The sequence below is a fragment of the Hylobates moloch genome, unplaced genomic scaffold (assembly GCF_009828535.3).
Source record: "Hylobates moloch isolate HMO894 unplaced genomic scaffold, HMol_V3 SCAFFOLD_10, whole genome shotgun sequence".
NCBI lineage: Eukaryota > Metazoa > Chordata > Mammalia > Primates > Hylobatidae > Hylobates > Hylobates moloch.
Window position 1 is genome coordinate 67,348,812 of NW_026652285.1, and position 19,894 is coordinate 67,368,705.

The 19,894-nt window shown below is 46.9% G+C and overlaps 1 protein-coding gene across 11 annotated transcripts in view; it reads left to right on the top strand.

Annotated features, from left to right (window-relative positions):
- AOPEP (aminopeptidase O (putative)) overlaps positions 1-19,894 on the top strand; it is a 400,140-nt gene that overhangs the window by 179,518 nt on the left and 200,728 nt on the right. For all 11 annotated transcript variants that reach the window (XR_009215307.1, XR_009215306.1, XR_009215305.1 and 8 more), the window contains one exon: positions 17,424-17,613. Coding sequence is in view for 8 of the 11 variants with exons in the window: in XM_032164582.2 (XP_032020473.1) it covers positions 17,424-17,613 (190 nt within the window). In the remaining 3 variants the exon portion in view is untranslated. The remainder of the gene's footprint in view (positions 1-17,423; positions 17,614-19,894) is intronic.

Consider the following 19,894-nt stretch of genomic DNA (forward strand, 5'->3'; position numbering starts at 1 on the left):
AAAAGACCCCCTGTCTAGAAATACAGATTTTAATAAAATTAACCAGGTCTCAGCTACTCAGTCCCAGCTACTCAGTCCCAGCTACTCAGGACGCTGAGGTAGGAGGATTGCGTGAGCCCAGGAGTTCAAGGTTACAGTAAACTATGATTGCGCCACTGCACTCCAATCTGGGTAACAGAGTGAGACCTTGTCTCTAAAAACTTAAAAAATATTTTTGTTTATTGGATGTCTCTTCCTGCTACACTGTGACCTCCCTAAGGACCCCAGTCCACATCAGTTTGGTTTGCTAATGTATCCCAAGCCCCCAGTACAGAGCATGGCAATGTAGGCTCTCAGTTAATATTTGCTGAATCAATGAATGGTGCAGCAGCACTGTCCACCTTCTATGTCCTGTTTGCCCAACCCAGTCTTGGACTTAGGTGTGTGTTCCCTGAATGGAATCACCTGGTGAACCACAGACACAGAGCTGTTCCCCCCAAGTGTACGTCCAGCTGATACTAGAAAGGAGAGGTGGGCCCGAGTTTTGGCTCTGCTTCATCACTGGCTTGCTGTTCCAGGTTGGAATTTTCCTCTTTCTGAGCCTTTGTTTCTCACTTGAAGGGAACAAAAGGCCACCACCCTCACAAAGCTGTTGAGATTCAACGAAAAAGGGAGGAAAGATGGATATGAAGGGCCCCTAGAAATAAGGACATTACTAATTTCCTAAGGAAAGTACAGTCTTAGGAGAGACATCACCGTATTTTAAAATCAGACACATTGGTTTCCTGCAGACACAGGGAAGACCCACACCTGCAGGGATGTGTGGAACGTGAACAACCCTGCTCTGTGATTTCGGCATGCTGCTTCTTGGGCTTCTCTAGAAAGGAGAAAAGTGAAGAACTGAGAGACCCAGAGGCTGGTGTCCAGATCAGGTGCAGCTGCCATGTTTCAAGGAGAGCCGTCTTCTGTGTGTACACAGTGTTGGCCTCAGAGACCAGCCAGGAGAAGGCTGGCTGGGCACAGAGTCAAGCATCAGGGCACAGTCATGCGTCAGGTTGTTTTCTATGGGAAAAGGTGTAAAGAGGAAAGGACTGCCTGTTTTTTTGCCCCTTTACACACATGCATGTGTGCACACACATGCACACCCTCCACCACACCAGCCTCCCCAGAGCCTCTTCCAAAGCAACATCTCCAGCTTCGGGGTGTCAGCAGTAGAGCGCAGTTCTCCTTCCAGGCATCTGGGAGCCTCCCTTGCAGCAACCCCTCTTCAGACCAGAATTCGAGGCATGTCCCTCTCAACAGCTGACCAAGGTGCAGGCAGCTAGCTGGCTTTGTGAAGGCAGTGTGGCCTTACAGGGTGGGCTGCCCCACAAATTCAAGGGCAAGATTAGTCCCCAGTCTGCTCTGGGCCTCTTTTCCTCATTTGCCCTTTGGAGGTGGAGGTTACTCTAAGTGCCCTTCAGATTCCTTTCCAGCTCTATTCTTTGAACTTCTGGTTTCTTCCTTTCCAACTTACGGAAATTATTTTCCCCACTTTTCCTGAGAGGGGAAGTATAAGACACCAGGCTGTCTCTGACAACTGCCAAAGTGGCCATTTTTTAATGGAAAGTCAGCTTCCTTCTCAGGTTGCTTAACAGAGCAGAAGCTTCTCGAGAACAGAGAAGCCTAATGTTTCCCTCTGGTTTTTTGACGTCATTTGCCTGTGGGTGGGTTCCCATCCACTGCCACCTCTCCAACCACACTAAATTTTATTGCGCAGATTTTAAAAACACACCTTGGTGTGGCAGGCCACCGAAAGAAGCGATTTAGCCCAGGAGCCCTGCTGTTAAGCTGTGGCAGAGAGAGCTTTGGTCCAGTCTCTTTCTGTGCCAGGATCCCATCCCACAGAGTAAATTCTCCATCCTCCCCTTCTTGGCCCCTCACCAATAAAAGCAGAATGTTCACTTTCCACTGTCTCCTGGGGGATTTGAAGAATCAATTCTGAACACTGACTTGAAAGCACTTATCCATCTAAGAGTATAAGAAGTGGGGAAGGGAAAAGGGAGCTAACATTTGTGGGATGTTTGCTGCATGCCAGGTACTGGGCTGGCTGCTTGACTTTCATTCTTTCCTTTAACTCTGCTTTGTAATCATCATACACAAAACCGTCAAATGGTTTAGGCCGCTGAGAGTCTAAAGCTTATCAAGAAGACGGTGACCATGCAGAGGTAGAGATGGGAAACCAGACCTCCCATAAGCTCCCAGGAAGCTAAATATCTTTGGCATACTTGACACCACTGATGCAAAGTTTAAAAATCTAATGTCCATTTGCAATGCACAGATAAGGGGCACTGGAAATATATTCACCAATACAAATATGTTGGTGCTTTCGAATGTCAGAGAGTTCAGCCGAGTGGCTGCAAATCTCGTCACTGATAAATAACAGACATGTTCATCTTATTCCAATATTTTCCTTTCTAACTTAAAAATAACTTTGTCATTTCTCCTAGTACATTTTGAGGTGATTAGTCTTAAAATGTGTCATAGGTGGTAAATTCAGGAGAACTGAACTTGGCCTCCAAAATAAGCAATGTTCCCCATGACATTATGGAATAAAAACACACACTTGCTTTGGTCTTGCCTGGTTTGAGGCTTCATAACGTGAGCAGCGTTCACAGTGAGGCCGTGAATGGAAATCACACCACACAAGAGCTGTGACTCAGGTCTGTTCTCCGAAGGGGTGAGGTGATGGCTATTAATATTTTATTTCATATACTGTAGTGTTTGCAGAAGCAAACATGCTGTAGTTAAGGTTACGCGCATTGAATGCCAGCATAATCCAGTTTTTCTTTCCGCCAGGCTTTTTTCACACAGATGTGTTCAACCCAAAGGTGAATTTTTGGAGCCTTAAAAAAAAAAGAATGAGAAAATTTGAAAACAATTAGGTAAACCATTATAGTCATACAACTGTGAAAAGATGACAGCTTTTATACTTAGAAAATAGTATGAAGTGTTTTCTTTTCTTTGTTTGTTGTTATTTTCCTCTCACATGAAACTGGTCAACCAACCACCAAAACCAACAAAAGGAACGATGAGGCTGAAACTTAAGGGTAGCCATTTGTCAGCAGAAGTAAAGGCCAAGTATTCCCAGAGAGAAGGCGTCGCAGTCAACTGCTGTGACATGCGAGACATCCATCTCAGAAGCCTGTGTGAATGTAACTACACAGGGTGGCATACACTGATGTCTGCCCTAGATCCCCACAAGCCTCTGGCTTGGGGTGAGTCACTAGTTTCAGGCAAGGGGTGTCTGTTGGTTCTGAGGTGACTGGGCCTTTGTAAAAGAGTTTTGAAGGAAATACCTTGCAGACTTAGGGCTAACATCAGTCCGCCGTGGTACGCAGCAGCTCCCACCCCATGGATGAAGGCTGCAACTCGCTGGGTCTTGCTTTCTCATCTGAGAATAGGAGGGGGTGGGGTCTCTAAGAGCCCTTTTGGATCGAGTGTCTGGGGATTCCAGCACCAGCCCCACTCCTTCCCAAGGTTCAGCGCTAGCACATCCGTCCTCCCAGAGTGTCTCCCCCATTTCGGTTGCAGCAGGACTGCTGTGAGCCAGAGCTATGCAGGCTTTTGAATCGCGGGTCCCTGCCCAGATGGACGCTTCTTCCCCTGAACTAGTTTTCTCCTGGGCAGCCCTCCGTACATTCTCACCTTTCCTCTGCACCTCTAGTCCTGCATCAGAAGCAGCCAGTTCTCCTTCCCACAGCCCTCCCTGGCACATTGTGAACCGACTAGGCCATGCCTCTTCACCTGTGGAGAGTGGCTCTGAAGCAGGGTACTCTCTCTTACCCTGGGCCCTGCACTCTGGTGCAGAAGCATCCGGCACCTGTGGCAGACTGGTCATCTGAAACCCTGCTACCTGGGTGGGACCCCAGCTTCCTTGCCCTCTGGCTTCCGAGGGAGGGCTGGGTCTCTGGCAGCCTTGCGGTATGCAGCACATCAACCGCGGATCTTCTTGGGCTCCCTCAAGGGTGGGACCAGATGCTACTCCAGTCTCCCTGCCGTGGGCACGCCTCCACCTTTGCTGTTGACTTGAGGATGTGCTTTTAACCTATTGTGCCTGGCTTCACACTGAGCGGGCAAAGGACAGAGGGCCCACTGGTCGAGGGTCCAGCTCTTTCTGGGGACAGCAGAGCGTCTTTTGCCCCAGGGCCATCCTCTGCACTTTTATATGATGAGATGCAGCAGTGTTTCTAACTCTCTGTCTCTTGAGAAGTGTGGACATTTCCCTAGATCTTATGGCAGTTCCTAACACATCTGCAGAGAAGGATCTTGGGGGAGGGGGCAGTCTATTAGGATGAACCATATGAAATTGCCCATTTTTTGAAGTTGGAAAGGGTCACATATTGCATTTTATATAGTTCAACTTAAAGGTCAAAAAGGTGGAGGAATGTCTGGGCCTCCTCGTGATGTTATGTTTACCTAATAAGCATCCTGGGGTTTTGCCTAGGGTTTATGATACAGTATCCGTGTCTATAGCAAAGAGTATTGTTGTAGATACTACTGTCATTACTACTTAAGGTATTATCACAACTGCTACTTGAGCTCACTTTAGAAACAATTGATAGAGATAGAGGGAAGACTGTCTATCCCCTGGAAGACCCCAGTGCCTCGGTCCTGGCCCCTGGTCTTTCCCTTTGGAACTAGTGGTTTAAAATGAGCTCTCCTCTACCCCCATTCTTGTCTTCCCTGCTTTGAAACAGGACACCTCTGGCCAGTGGGCTTCCTTTTGGAGATAAGAGATGTTGGGTGATCAATGGCCTCAGACAATGTAGCTGTCACAGTTTCATTTTTAAAATGTCATGGTGATAAAAACAGCCATTTGCTAATAAAAAGGGTGGGATTCATTGCCTAGTGGCATTCACATCCATGCTGTCACTGTCTAACCCAGATTTCTCAGAGCAGCCACTGGCTTGGTGTCGTAGCTGAATGATGTCACTTCAAGCATCACGTAATTTTCCAGCTGGCTAGGATGGAAAAGGGGTTTATTATTGTGGCATGTTTTTCACAGTGTCTGAAAAAAAATGAAGCAGACAGGGATATATGACAGGATTGGTTCTGTTTTTACAGGTGTGTCTGAAGGATACAAGGTACCTTTCACTGGCAATAGAAATGTGACTCTATGGCAAAAAAAATTTTTTAAAAAAAGCTTTTCTCAAGAGATTTTAAATATATATGCATAATTAGTGTTGGAAATTGGCCTCGAATACATTAAACTCAAAAGACTAGGAGGTGGGCTGCCCAGACCCTGGTCTCAGTTCTGTCCCTACTGACAGAGCTCTAACTTCATCTTTGCCTGTTTCTCCATGGAAAAGATGGACCTCCCAGGGTATTTGTCTGTTTTTAACTTTTCATTGCAGTGTAAAACATGCAGAAAAGTATACATCTTAGCATACAGCTTGTTGGATACAAACTATAGACATCCCTGTCACTAGCACCCTGACCAAGAAACGCACATGACCAGCACTCCAGAAGACCCCTGTGCCTGTTCCAGCCAACCACACATACAAGGACTTCCAGCAGCATAGATTTCAGCCCAGTGAGACCTGTGTCTGACTTCCTGACGTGACGAACTGTAAAATAATAAATTTGTGTTGTTTTAGGCCACCGTACTTGTGGTGGTTTGTTGCAGCTGCCCTGGGAAACCAATGCACTGATGCTGCTGGTAAGAGGGAGAGCCAGGAGTTGACCCCCAGCTCTGTACCCAAAGACCGAGTTAAAAACCACCAGAATAGATAGTACCGCTCTTAGCTTTGTTAGGTGTTTGGTCATTGGTGAGGGTATGAAGGTAAAATGAAAGTGCAAGTGCCAGTCAGCGTGCAGTTAAGTTGGGTACTAGGTAGCCAGTGTCTTTGAGGTACTCTGACTTGCCCAGCCCCCGACCCCCATGCTTAGACTGTCCCCTGCCTGGAAAGAGGGAATGTGATATGTTACTAACACTTCAGTGTGAGTTGAGTGTATTATCTCTTCCTAAAGTATTTGCATTCTAAAAGATGACCTAAGCGATGACTTTCTACTATTTATGAGAAAGAGGGCTACACTAGGGTGCCATGGCTGATCGTGTGAGACCCAATTCCTTGTCCATCTTCCACTGTAGAGTCAGAAAACACCAAAAAGCATCTTTCCCATGCTGCCTTACAGCTAGCAGAGACTAAAGAGTAGGAATCTCGGCTATGGGCTCCCTGGGAAAAGTTGCTTTCCTGATGAAAGGGATTGTTTTTGCTGGGACAGTGCATTTCTTCCATGTTAAACACGAACACGGTGCATGGAGGTGTAGTGGTCAACCCGTGAGCACGAGGGGCAAGCATGAGGAAATAAGTGCACACAGGAAGGATGGAGAGTGGGAGTATAGCAAGTCCTCCAGCTCCCACTGCACTGCCAGTCACTGCACCAGCCCCAGCAAGGTCTTGTCACTCCAGCAATATTGTTTCAAGAAAGGAAAAACCTCTCCAGTGTGTGCCAGTGTTCATTGTATTTTCTGTTACTTGCAGCTGAATACATTCCAAACAGACCCGGGTGCCTTTCAGATCACAAAAAAGGTAACCACCTAGGAATGGGGACATGGGCAGGCAGAATTCTTTAGAACGAAAGTAATTCCTGGGATCCTTGCCCACACTTTCACCATGGTGAACACATGCAAGGAATGATGAGTCAAGGGAACCATCCGGAGAAATGGGATTGAGCTATAGATATCCAATAAACCTGATGCATTCCATTTGGAGAGAAGAAATAGAAGGCTCATAATTTTAAATGAAAAGGTTAGTTAAAATCAGGAGACTTTGGAGAGCCTTTTATTTGTTTATTTTTGTTTCTGGTGAGGTTTATTACCTTTCAGAGGGACATGCTGTTAAGTTGAATACCTCTGAGAACGACCATCTGTCACATATTTTCCAGGACCACCCTGGGAAATAAGAAGCATATTGTCTCCTTATCTTGACAAGCGTGCCATGGTGGTCTATCCATGGAGTCATAATTTGAGATTAGGAAATACGCTGTTATTCTTAAAAGCTCAATTATTTATGAATCCTCAATAGCCAGGTGATCCCTTATACTTAGTGGCATTTATTGATGCAGATGAGTACTTTGAAAAGTTAAGAGAGACATTTACTTTGTAAGCTACCACTAAGATGGTCTCTGACCGGATAAAGATAACTTGAGCAGGCGAATCTGTTTAACAAAGGTGGTGATATATATTGTGGCAGCTGAATGCCCCCTTACAGCCAAGGGAGAACAATCAGCGAATTCATTCGTTTAATTCATGAATTTTCCTTCTATTTACACTTTAAACAAACATGCCAGTTGTTTGCTTAGTTAACAAGCTCTGCCTTCATTATAAGCCATTAGTGGCTAGTAATAATTGAAACTGTTTGGATTTCAAAAATACAATAAACCCAATTAATTTCACCCTTAGTAATATGGAATTTGTCTGATTGACCTGAGCTAGGCAGAAGTTTGTGTCTTTGCCCTTTGCATGAAGGGTTTGCTAAATCATCTTATAGCCATAAATAGGAATTCTTCATAAGAAAAACTAAACAAAACAGCTTAAATCCTAATGCTTCTAAGGGGCCAGGCAGCAATATAAATTTGTGAATGGGTTGGATAGAGCATCCTCTAAGAAACACTTGGTCTACTTTTGATGGAGACATGGATATAAGAAATATTTCACTTTTTATCCTGTGATAAGAAGGAAAAAAACCACACACATGATTATAAATGACAAGGAGGCTCAGCCAATGGCAGGGAGACAGGAGGGAGAAGTTGGGACCACAGCAAACTGGAGAGCCCAAGCCCTGTCTGAAAGGACCAGCTCCGATTCAGCTGCAGTTACTACATAAGAATGCAGGCCTGTGATGAGGGACTCCCAAGCGGGTTTTGCCTGCTTCTCGGATTTCACCAGGATGAATCTTAACAGGGACCTGATAAATTCCTATCTTTGAAATGCTCTGTAATGCTTATTATTGTTCTTAGGAAATGATAAAATATTGCCCTTTGGCATTAGATGAGTGTGTGTGTGTGCGCGCGCGCGTGTGTGTGTGCAGAATATATGTCCACTTCTAAAAAAGACCTGGGCCTAGTTTGACCACATCTTTCAAATTTTTAATGTAATTTCAAAATCTGGATTTCTGGATAAAATCTTCCCATTTATAAACTTTGGCAATGAGTTTTTGCTATTTAAGCTGATGCTGTGCAGCCACCACAGTGCAGATCAGCAGCTCTCGGTGTGGTCTCTGGACCAGCCACATTAGCATTACCCGGAACTTCACAGAAATACAGGTTCCTAGGCCCCACCCAGGCCTACTGAAACAAACTCGCTTGGGGTGAGGCCCAGAGATCTGTTTCAACAAGCCTTTCAGATAGGGCTGCCAGCTTTTAGCAAATATTTCATGGAACATACACCAAAAAATTATTCGTTGTTTATCTGAAATTCAAATTTGACTGCGGGTGCTGTTTTCTTATCTAGCAGACCTACCTCCCGGTGCTTCTGATACACGCTGGTGTTGATCAAGCAAAACATGTGTATGAGTTAGGCTGCTTGTGTTTGAATCTGCTTTGACACATGTTAACTCTGGGATTTTAGGCAAGTGACATAATTTCTGTGTGGCTTGGTTTACTTACATGTAAAATAGGCACGATAATAATTTCTTCCTCGTGGGGTGGTTGCTGGAATTGAATGAGTTAACGAACATAAAATGCTTAGAACTTTGCCTGGGAGAATATAAACAATATATGTGTTTAGTATCATCATTATTTTATTTTTTCTTTTCTTTCTGCTCTAATCATCACCACTGCCGTCACCACGCAGCCGTCAGGGAATATGAGAACTCATCTTCCTTCAATTCTTTTTTCCTGGATCTAACTTTGATTTAGCAGAATTGATTCTAACGTGCTATTCCCCAAGGCCACTCTGTTGCTTGTTCCTACCCAGAGTTACCCTTCCTTTGAAATCTGGTTGACAGTGTGGCGGTCTGGCAGGGAACCCACGCTTGCCTCCACCCCGACATCCTGCTGCCTGACCAGAGTTACCCTTGCTTTGAAATCTAGTTGACAGTATGGTGGTCTGGCAGGGAACCCACACTTGCCTCCACCCCGACGTCCTGCTGCCTGAACTCTGTCAGCCGGCAGTGCCTCTGTTGCGCTCAGGCCTCTTGTTGTACAGACCAGCCTTGCTACTTCGTGTCTGCTTTCACCAGCCCAGCAGGGCAAGTCAACAGCTTCCTGACCCTATCTTGGATTTTCAGATTTGCAGAGGGCCTGACGGGCTTGGCTTCTTGCTGTCAGTTGGGGAAACAATGAATGCCTTCCTCACCAATTGAATTCTGAGTACACTTTGGGAAATCCCCACAACTTTTTCCAGACAAGGAACATGGGAAGATTTGATTTGTGGACCCAAAGAGTGTATTTCAAAGGAAAGCAGTCATCAAACTGTCCTTGCCGAGAATGGCTGCAAACTGCCTCAACGTGTCCCCCCATAAAGCAGCCCTCCAGGCCTCCACACCGCCACACGTGACAGACTTGTACTCGCCGTGAAAACCACCAGGATGAGCTATTACAGCTCTCAGTTGTGCCATTTTATTGCTGTTCTGGGAATGGAGCAAAACACATTATTTTATTAAATAAAGATTTTCCCTGTATCACAGTGGAGGCTAATTTTATTAGCTCTTTTTATGGGAACAAACATCATCGCCCTGATTGGGGAGGATGGAGGTGGGGGCCGTGGGGAGGTGAGGGAGTGGAATCACATTTTGTCATCTGAGCCCTCCAATGAGGCTGCCGACGTGTTTTAGTTGGTTACTCACTTTAATTACTTACTTACCAGAAGAGTTCCCCAGATCCTGCAGAAAATACACAGCTTTCATTCATAAGTAATTTATAGATGATTCAAAAGACATGTTCAGGGCCAGGCTCATGCCTGTAATACCAGCACTTTGGGAGGCCGAGGCGGGCAGATCATGAGGTCAGGAGTTTGAGACCATCCTGGCCAACATGGTGAAACCCCCGTCTCTACTAAAAATACAAAAATTAGCTGGGCATGGTAGGGCATGCCTGTAGTCCCAAGCTACTTGGGAGGCTGAGACCAGAGAATTGCTTGAACCCAGGAGGCGGAGGTTGCAGTGAGTGCCAGTGCACTCCAGCCTGGGTGACAGAGCGAGACTCCGTCTCAAAAAAAGAAAGAAAGAAAGAAAGAAAGACATGTTCAGTTACAATAAATATTTCTTCATATTGTGTGGGTATGGGTGTGTCCCCTGACAACCAAAATCTATAGTCTCCAAAATGTATAACTAAATGAACAGAATGTTCAAAATTTGTTCAAAAACAAATTTTTTGTTCTCATCTATGAGATTCTGGAATGTTTAAGGCAGAACATGTACTGTCCGATTGAGAGAGGGAAAGGAGTCCAAATCTAGTTGAAAAACTCAATAAAATACTGTTTCTCCCTCTGATTCTTTAGCTTTGAAACCTGAGACTTTCACGTGCAGCTTTTTTGATGACCATAACCAGCAGAACCCGCCCCCACCCCACCCCCGGGCTAAGGCAGAGCAGCCGAGGCAGGTGAGGCCAACTCCTGAGAGTCAGGCAGCAGTGCTGCCCTGTTCCGTATGCAGGGCCGAGGTCTCCACAACGTTCTTTCGGGATGTGTTGCCCTGGGGTCAGAAGGGATGTATCCGCTGCTCTGCTGGTCAGCAGCTGAGCCTTCTGTATGGTCTGCAGAGCTGCCACTGAGCCAGAGGTGGTCTTGTGTTTCCTAGACTCAAGGTGGTCTCCATGTTTTGTCATTGCCATGCTGTTTTTCCTGCTAGCAATAGGCCACAGCTAACGCTAAAGCAAATGCTGAAGCTGGCCACAGTGTTTTGTGTCCTCAGCCTCCCCTTCCGCCCTCGTGCCTCTCTCCTCCCCAGTGTCGTCTGTGCTGTGCTTTGGAGCCTGTCTCCGGCCCCCATGAGCACCCACCTTGAACCTTGCTAGGATCCAGGTATCCATCCTTTACATCTCCATGTGACATGAAACCATAAGCCTCCTCTGAGAGCACTTAGAAGTTAAACCAGATCATAAAGCTGGAGCTCCTAGCCTTGGCATCGTTGTTTGCTTCCCTGACATAGCTGCCCACTTCCCTATAGTGTCACTGCCACGTCCCTAACCTCAATTTCTCTCTCCTTCATCTTGTTAGCTGCCTCCCCAGCTTGTCTTCTGCATCCTTCCCTTTGTTGCCTGTCCTTCCTATTTTCTCTGTCTCCCTCCTTTTGTTACCTGTATCTGCTACCCTCAGCCTGTTGGCCTCTTTGTAATGCGCTTCCTTCGTCTTGTTTTCTTCCCTCATCTATCTGCTTCCTTCATCTCCATCTTTATTTCCCTCATCTGCTCCCCCAGCTCCTTTCTCTGCTTCTTGCCTTGTCTACTTCCCTCATCTTTTTATCTGTTTCCCCATCTCATTCTCTACGGCCCTAATTTTGTTACCTTCTTGCCTCCTGTAGCTCTTTGAGTTTGTGACCTGCTTTAAACCATCTCTACTTGAAAAGAATACCAGGCTTTAGCAAATATAGGTGAGAGGTGGAGACCAGGGAGAGGTAGACTCGTGTGTCTCCCTCCTGGGGACTGACCTAAGTACCTTTGTAAGGGCTTGTCTAACGCATACCCCTGTGACCCACTGGGGACTCCCAGCGTAGGACAAGGTTATGAGGAAGTAGGCATTGCTCTTCAGGGGCATCAACAGTGGAGTACTGATGCCCTCCTATGGCCTCTGTACCCTCATTTCCTACCTTCCTCTCACTAGGAAGAGGCCTGCTCACCTTGGGCCAGTTCTGGCTATGATGTAGATTGAGGGAACAGAGGTCTCAGGACATGGTTGATAGCTTCCCACTGGTGCCTCCTGAAGACAGAGCTCCTGGGAGAGTAATGAGCATGAAGCCCTTGGGCTTGAGCTGGCACAGAGGGACGGTAGCCCAGAAGCCACAGATCTGAACCCAGTGACACTGGGCAGAGTGGGTCAGAGTGAGGCTTTAAGAGTCCAGACTGTGTGAGCTCCAGTCCTGGCTCTATTGCTTGCCAGCTGTGTGACCTTGGGCTAGTCAGTCTGCCTCTCTGTACCCCACTTTCCTCATGTGTAAAATGAGATAATAAAATCGAATAATAGTAACATCCTGAGGTTGTGGGGTAGAGCAATGATTTGGCATGTATAAAATACAGTGCCTGGCACGTAGCAAACACTGAGCAGTCAGTCTTCAGAAGGAGAAGATGTTTGGGTACAAGAATAAGGAATGTGGCCCTGGGGCTTTCCTCAGTCTCTCTGCTGTAGTCACATTTGAGTCAAAATTCATTTAGGCAAATGAGTGGATGTTTTACTGTTTTTTTTTTTATTTTAATTTTTTTTTGTTGTTGTTGAGTCAGAGTCTCGTACTGTCACCTGGGCTGGAGTGCAATGGCGCAATCTCGACTCACTGTAACCTCCGCCTCCCAGGTTCAAGCCATTCTCTTGCTTCAGCCTCCTAGTAGCTGGGATTACAGGCACCTGCCACCACACCCGGCTAATTTTTTATATTTTTAGTACAGACAGGGTTTCACTATGTTGGCCAGGCTGGTCTTGAACTCCTGACCTTGTGATCTGCCCACATCGGCCTCCCAAAGTTTTTCAGAATTTTTAAGAAAACACTTCTACTAACCTTAAGCCTTTCTTTCAAGCCCAGATCCCCTTACACATTGATCAGACGTAGCAAGTTTGCTTCAAGTTTTTGGAACTGGTTTCCACTTTAGGCTACTGAAGGTCCCATATCCCCAGAAGACTATCCCCTCATCTCCTCAGCCTCCCGTTTAAAGATACACACTGCAGTCGGGTGGGTGCCAGATGAGGAAAACGGAAGATGCCGATTCCTTCCCACGCAGTCTCAGGGCCAGAGGGAAGGAGGGTCCCGCCAGGCTGTCTGGGCCACCCCCCCACTTTGGCTTCAGGACTACAGAAGCATCTCCTACATTAGGCTGCATCCAGGAGAGAGGGACTAAGGGATTTCGTTTAGAAGAAGGGGCAGGGGCTGAGGGTTCGGCTTGTAAATGTGTAGGTGAGAGTGTTGACATACATCACTTCACACCTGATGAAGGAAAGAGAAGACAGGCTATGAACCTAAGAGGGGCGGAGCGACAGTTTGTCTCCCTTTCAGATGGCCCCAGGCTACTACGAGTCTACGTTTCAGTTGTCCAGTTTAAATTAGCAAGTAATGAAGTCACACAAGCAGAAGCTGCTGCTGGTGATTATAAGACACTTAGAACTATGCTGCTGGACTTTAGAGGGTAAGGAGCCTGGCTCCCCCGTCTCTCGGGTCTTCCTTCGTCTCTATCATGGGATATTGGGCTGCACATGTTGAAATTGTGAAAAGCGTTGAATCCATAAGAAGTACCAGCTTGATAAATGTTAAGTCTGTATGATGCCTTCGAAGGATCTGTGTGAAAGGTAAACTTGCGGCCAGGCGCAGTGACTCATGCCTGTAATCCTAGCACTTTTGGAGGCTGAGGCGGGCGGATCACCTGAGGTTGGGAGTTTGAGACGAGGCAGGCGGATCACCTGAGGTTGGGAGTTTGAGACCAGCCTGACCAATATGGAGAAACCCCATCTCTACTAAAAATACAAAATTACCCGGGTATGGTGGCGCATGCCTGTAATCCCAGCTACTCGGGAGGCTGAGGCTGGAGAATCGCTTGAACCTGGGAGGCTGAGGTTGTGGTGAGCTGAGACCGTGCCATTGCACTGCAGCCTGGGCAACAAGAGCGAAACTCCGTCTCAAAAAAAAATGTAAACTTGCTCTCCGTGAGGGGAATTGGGGTCTGCTCCCGTAAAATGGGAGGGGTGGCCTGGGGGCTCTTCTTGTCCATAATGGCAAGCAATTTCCTGGCCTCTGGCTTCCTTCCACCCCTGCAGCCTGCTGGAAACTGCTGTGGCAGCAGCATCTAGTGGTGCTGGGTCGCTCCATCCACAGCAAGATGGGCCATGCTGGTCAGGGCTCCACGGAAAAAGCACAAATAAATCAAACACCAGCTCCTACTTAAGATCTGATGAAATTCTCCATTTCCGCTCCAAATTGAATTCCTCCCGAAGGATGGGAGCAGCTCCTGGGAGTAATGAAGGCACTCCTTCCTCCTCTTCTAGAAACATGTTTTAGATTAACAGATGCAGCCTTCTAATCTGGGTGGGTAGGTAGTGTTCAGGAACAGCCCTGAGAAAGTGTTTTCAGACCAGACATAGTATTTTTAATCTCGAGGGGTAAGGCAGCAGACATGCAATACGCTTGGCCTCTGCAGAGGAGGCAGCCCTAGAGGTGGTCTCCTGGGGAAGAATGACAACACGGGAGTGTGTCTGCAAGCCACCCCTGCCTGCCAGCTCCTTCTCCTCCACCACTTGGAGCCAAAAAGAATTTATGGTGGGGAATAGAAGCAAGAGGGCTTGTGCTTTTTGAGATTTGAAATATCACTTTCCTGCCCATCTCTTATTTGGGAAAAATAATCAACTCTGTGTTTAAAAAAAAAAAAAAGACATGAAAGAAACGTTTTTAGGATGAAGATGTCATTGAAGTGATTATCTTCCATTCTCTGTAATGGTGATGAATCGACAGTCTGGCATTTGTAGAGGCAGTTGACGCAGACCCTTTCGGGGGAAAAAAAAAAACCCAGTTTTCCAGTGAGCCTTGTCGCGGGGAAGACTGATCGCCGGCAGGCCGGCTCGGACCATGAGCACAGTTCCAGGAATGCAGGGATGAGGAGGAGCCGGGCTGGGCCAGTGAGTCCAGGCTGAGGTAGGAGTGCAGTGTCTACAGGTCTGTTCTGTTTTGAGGGTGGACGTGAGGTAGATTATCTGTTGGGAAAGAAACACTTAATATTATTCCTTGAAGTGAGCTAAAGAGAATTACTTTTCTTCACTCACCGTTGATGATGTTAAGATGTTAAATCTACTTAACATGAGACATTCAGACATTTAGGGTCCAAGGGAGGGAAGGAAATTCTCCTTGAAAGAATATTCTGTTGGTCCTTTTATGTCAGAATTTTGTTAACAGCCTTTGAGAAAGGTTATCAAAACCTTACTCCATGTTTTTAGTTTAGTTTTAAAAAGAAGCCTTTTCCTTCATAGGGAAATAGCCCCAGAGTATCCAATAAGTCAAACCCAACCTTAGAGGGCCAAACGGGCCCCGGAGGCTTTCGATTCAGGTTCCCAGCCGGAAAATTGCTTTTCAGGGAGAAGGTCGTGTTTTCCTCAGATAGTGCAATCATTTATATGGTTAAACGCCCTTCCTTCTGAGTCCAGAGGATGTTCAGGCTTGGCCTCCCTCAGAGGACAGTAGGAAGTACATTTACCCCCGACTCAGAAGAAAGGATTGAAGATGGGAAGGGGAAATTTAGGTGGAATTCTGGCAACGCTGGGGCCTGTCCCAAGCCCAACAAGATGGACTGAGGCCAGGGTGGTGTCTCCAGAACACTGAAGGGTGGGGAGGGAAGTGTGGTGCAGACAAGGACTGCTCAAGGGGAAAAAATGAAAGGGTGGGAGAAAGAAGCGCCCCCCCCCCCACCCCCACCCCACGGCTTCTATTGTGCATTCCTTCAGGCCCTTGCAGACTTTTATATTTGCATAAATGGGCCCTGGTGAGGCTTCCACACTGGGACAGAAGAGCAGGCAGGTCCCCCGACAGTGGAGGCTTTTTCTTCATGAATAGTCTTAGAGCGATTTCGCAGTCATCCGCTCGTGGAAGCTTCCTGGCTGGAGTCTGCCCTCCAGTCTCTGTAAGGACGTGCACGTCTGTCTCTCTGGCTGCAGACCCTGCCCACGCAGGCTTGCCCTCCAGCCTGTTTATAAGGCCTGAAGTTACTTCTGTTTTGTTTTAGCCCAAAGGGTGAACTGCTGCCAGCAGTAGGTCTGGAATGTTATTTACTTGGTACATTTCTGTGGCTTTTCTTTGTAGCATTGCACATGCCAGAGCCATTTACTTGAAAATGCCAGGTTGCACAGTTTGTCTTCTCAACGGGGTGACTTTCTCAGTTAGGGGAGTTTAGTTCCTGTGTCTCTCAGTTTCTTCCTTCCTTCCTTGTTTTTTTTTTTTCCCTGAGTTAGTGCTCTGAACAATACTGTTGGTGCCTGTTGCATCGCACCGCTTTATCCTGAGTGCCCCAACTCCACTTGTAATTTCTGGGGTTTCTGGTGTCCTCTTCAGAGTGCCTGGCAGATGCTTTTTCATTTGCATGCCTGCCCTGTTATTACTTCACATGAAAGCTGTCTGTTTTGGCAGACATGACTACCATGATTGCAGCTGAGCTCTCTGAGCTGAATGGGTGATGTTGTGTAAGGGAACTCGAGGTGGGGTTTTCTCTAATGGTGGCTGTGGGAGTGGAAGAAAAACCTGCGAGCAGTCTTGGCTTGTGCTGAGCCGACATGATAGCAAACAAATGACTTTTGAAGGGAGGAACCGGTGTGTACAGTTTCCTAATTTGGAAAGTTTCACAACCGTTTTTGTTCAACTGATGGAGGAGAGATTTTTTAAGGGCAAATTCTTCATTAGGAAGACTGTAAACAAGTCCTGGAAAAAGGATAATTGCTGAAGGAGGAGGCATGGAAGGTATTTGACGGGCCTCTGTCGTCAGCTCCCCTTCTTCCCATTCCATCTGTGCAGTTTTAATGGTGGTATTTTGGGTTTTAACACAAGGTATGGAAAATGAGATTAGATAAATCTCCCTGTCTGGTGCCAGTCCTGGGGCCGTTTGCACACCTGGGTGGGATAACTCCCTGCCTTCTTTCTCTCAGCATAATTTTGTTCTGTCATGTGAGTCTATAAGCACTTGCAGATACGACAGAAAAGCTTGGCCTTACACGGTCTCGGCCTTTATTCGGGCCTCCTGGAAACCTCAGCCATCCCCGGCACCTGCGTGTTTGTTAACATCATAGCCAGCCCCCGTGCAGAATGGAACATTTTTTGCTCCATTCTTCTTGGCTTTTTCTGTCCTTCTGCATGACTTCTCAATTTGTTTGTAAGCTGCCCAGATTTTTGGCTGAAGGGTCTTCTTTGATCACTCTCCTGACAGCTTAGGCTTCACACTGTCACACCTGCTCTTCTTTTACAGTCCAGATTTCAGAGTAAATGCTTCCATTGCCTTGTAATTTTTGTTTTGAGTGTAAAACTTTGGTGCAGGTTGCTTATTACAGGTAATAGCCGTTTGATGATGGAGAAAACTGCTTGGCAGAAACGGCCACCTGAACTACAGCCAAAAACATAAACTGCCACTTTATTTATGTCTGAAAGCATCTAAGCCTCAAGCCTATCAGTCATGATCTAGCATGCACATGATAATAACAGGCTCGCCAGGCTAGGAAAGCTGCCCCATGGGATGGCCATGAGGACAGGCTCTAACAAGACTCTGTGCATTTTCTCCCCCATTATCCACAGCCCACACATCGTGTTCCTCTCTCAGAGCATCTTGACAGGAGGGAGCCATCTCTGTGGGACCCGCCTCTGCCATGAAATCGCCCATGCCTGGTTTGGCCTAGCCATCGGGGCCCGAGACTGGACGGAGGAGTGGCTGAGTGAAGGATTCGCCACTCACTTGGAGGATGTGTTTTGGGCCACAGCACAGCAGGTGGGTTAAAGTGACCCTAAGCATTTCACTACCCAGAGTCAAATTCCATTTCTGGTCATTTGCTCACCCAACAGCTATGGATTGAGGGCCTACTATGCACTAGACACAGATTTTGCCAGGGAGATGGCTGCATAAATAAGAGAGGGAAGCCCCTGCTCCCCACAGGATTTACAATCTAGAGATGGGAGAGAGAGTAGACAAGTGAATCAGTAATAGGTCAAGTGTTGGAGTACTGTGAAGAGAAATGAGCCCCATAGAGGGGCAGTGGGTCCTATTTTAGAAGGTAGTAAGAGAAGGCCTCTCTGATAAGGAGATATTTGAGCAGAGATGTGAAGAAAAGGTCATGCTATAGCATACTCAAGCACTTCTTTGTGGTTGTGATTGTGGTGACGTGTGTGTGTGCAGTGTGTGTGTGTGTGTGTTTTTTTTTTTTGAGACGGAGTCTCGCTCTGTCGCCCAGGCTGGAGTGCAGTGGCACAATCTCAGCTCACTGCAAGCTCCGCCTCCCAGGTTCATGCCATTCTCCTGCCTCAGCCTCTCCGAGTAGCTGGGACTACAGACGCCCGCCACCACGCCCGGCTAATTTTTTGTATTTTTTTAATAGAGACAGGGTTTCACCGTGGTCTCGATCTCCTGACCTCGTGATCCGCCCGCCTCGGCCTCCCAAAGTGCTGGGATTACAAGCGTGAGCCACCGCGCCCGGCCGTGTGTGTGTTTTAAAGAGATTAAAACATAAATCCAGAGTCCTCTCAGATGTCTGCTCACAAGTAATGAATGAAGAATGAAGCAGGGGTGGTATAGATTCGGGAATGGTAAGGACTGTGGCAAACTGACAGCTGCTACTCAGCTCTAACCAATTGTCATGGTGAAGGAAGGAGGGCTCAATATAACCTACACTATTAGTTTTTTAAGGTAATTTATAATTCTGGACTTTTATGTGAAGTTTACTAATTTAAAAAATACCACACAAGACAAACATACCCAGAAGCCAGACCTGGTGCACACGCTCCCAGTTTGCAACCTCTACCTTAAAGCATTGGCCACCAGTTCTAATGAGGATAATAAGCAACTAAGCTGCTTTGTGCTTACTTTCAAGTTCCTATTTTTGTTGTTGTTGTTGAGACGGAGTCTAGCTCTGTCGCCCAGGCTGGAGTGCAGTGGCACAATCTTGGCTCACTGCAACCTCAACCTCCTGGGTTCAAGCGATTCTTCTGCCTCAGCCTCCTGAGTAGCTGGGATGACAGGCAGATGTCGCCACGCCCAGCTAATTTTTGTATTTTTAGTAGAGGAGGGGTTTCACCATATTGGCTAGTCTGGTCTCGAACTCCTGACCTCGTGATCTGACCTCGGCCTCCCAAAGTGCTGGGATTACAGGTGTGAGCCACCACACCCAGCCTCAAGTTCTTAATGTTCGGGTCACCTTTTTTCCCCTGTCATCTCTGTCCCTTATACACTGGACTATTTGGCATTTTCCAAAATTCCCAAGTTTGTGCATACCTGCATGATATTGTTCAAGGTCCTTTGTCTGTTGAAATCTTATTTATTTTTCACTAACCAGCTGGAGGTCACCTTCTCTAGATAGCCCGGACTGATTACCTGGCTCACAATTCAACACTACCCTCCTACACACTGTGGGTTCCCACAATACTTGGTGCTTACCTTTTTAAACTTATTTTATTTTTTCTTTTCCTTCTACTATGTCATTTCCTTATCTTCACACCTGGACTATGCCCGCTTTAAATTGGAGCTGGGTCTTGCTTTTCATACCCTGGCTGTGGACCCAGCAGTGTGCACATCAGTGTTCCCTGCCGCATGGAGTCCTGTGAGGAGAGGCCACATGATAGATACAGAAAAGGCTCTGGGGTCTGAGTCAGACAGACTTCCAGTCCTGGCTCTGCCATTCATTGGCTCTGTGAGTATAGGTAGGTTAGGTAGCCTCCCCAAGCCTCCATTTCCTCATTTGTAGAATGGATATAAGAATGCCAAAGCTTGCAGGGTGAATGGGATCAGGTGTGAATGAGCTTAGCACAGTGCCTGACACGTGGAGAATGTGCAAGAAATACCTGTTCCCTTCCTTTTTGTGTTTCCCTCCGTCTTACACGCAGGCACTCAGCAGGGGTTTAATATGAATGTACTTCTATCACCATCTCTTCCCTGGAGTGCCTCCCTTCTGAGACTCTCAGATTTGCGCTGGTCCTGGCAATTGTGGTGCATTCCAGGCATCTGATCATGACACCTCCGGCTTTTATCTCCTGCATCCCCAAAGAGGTGCTCCTCCTTA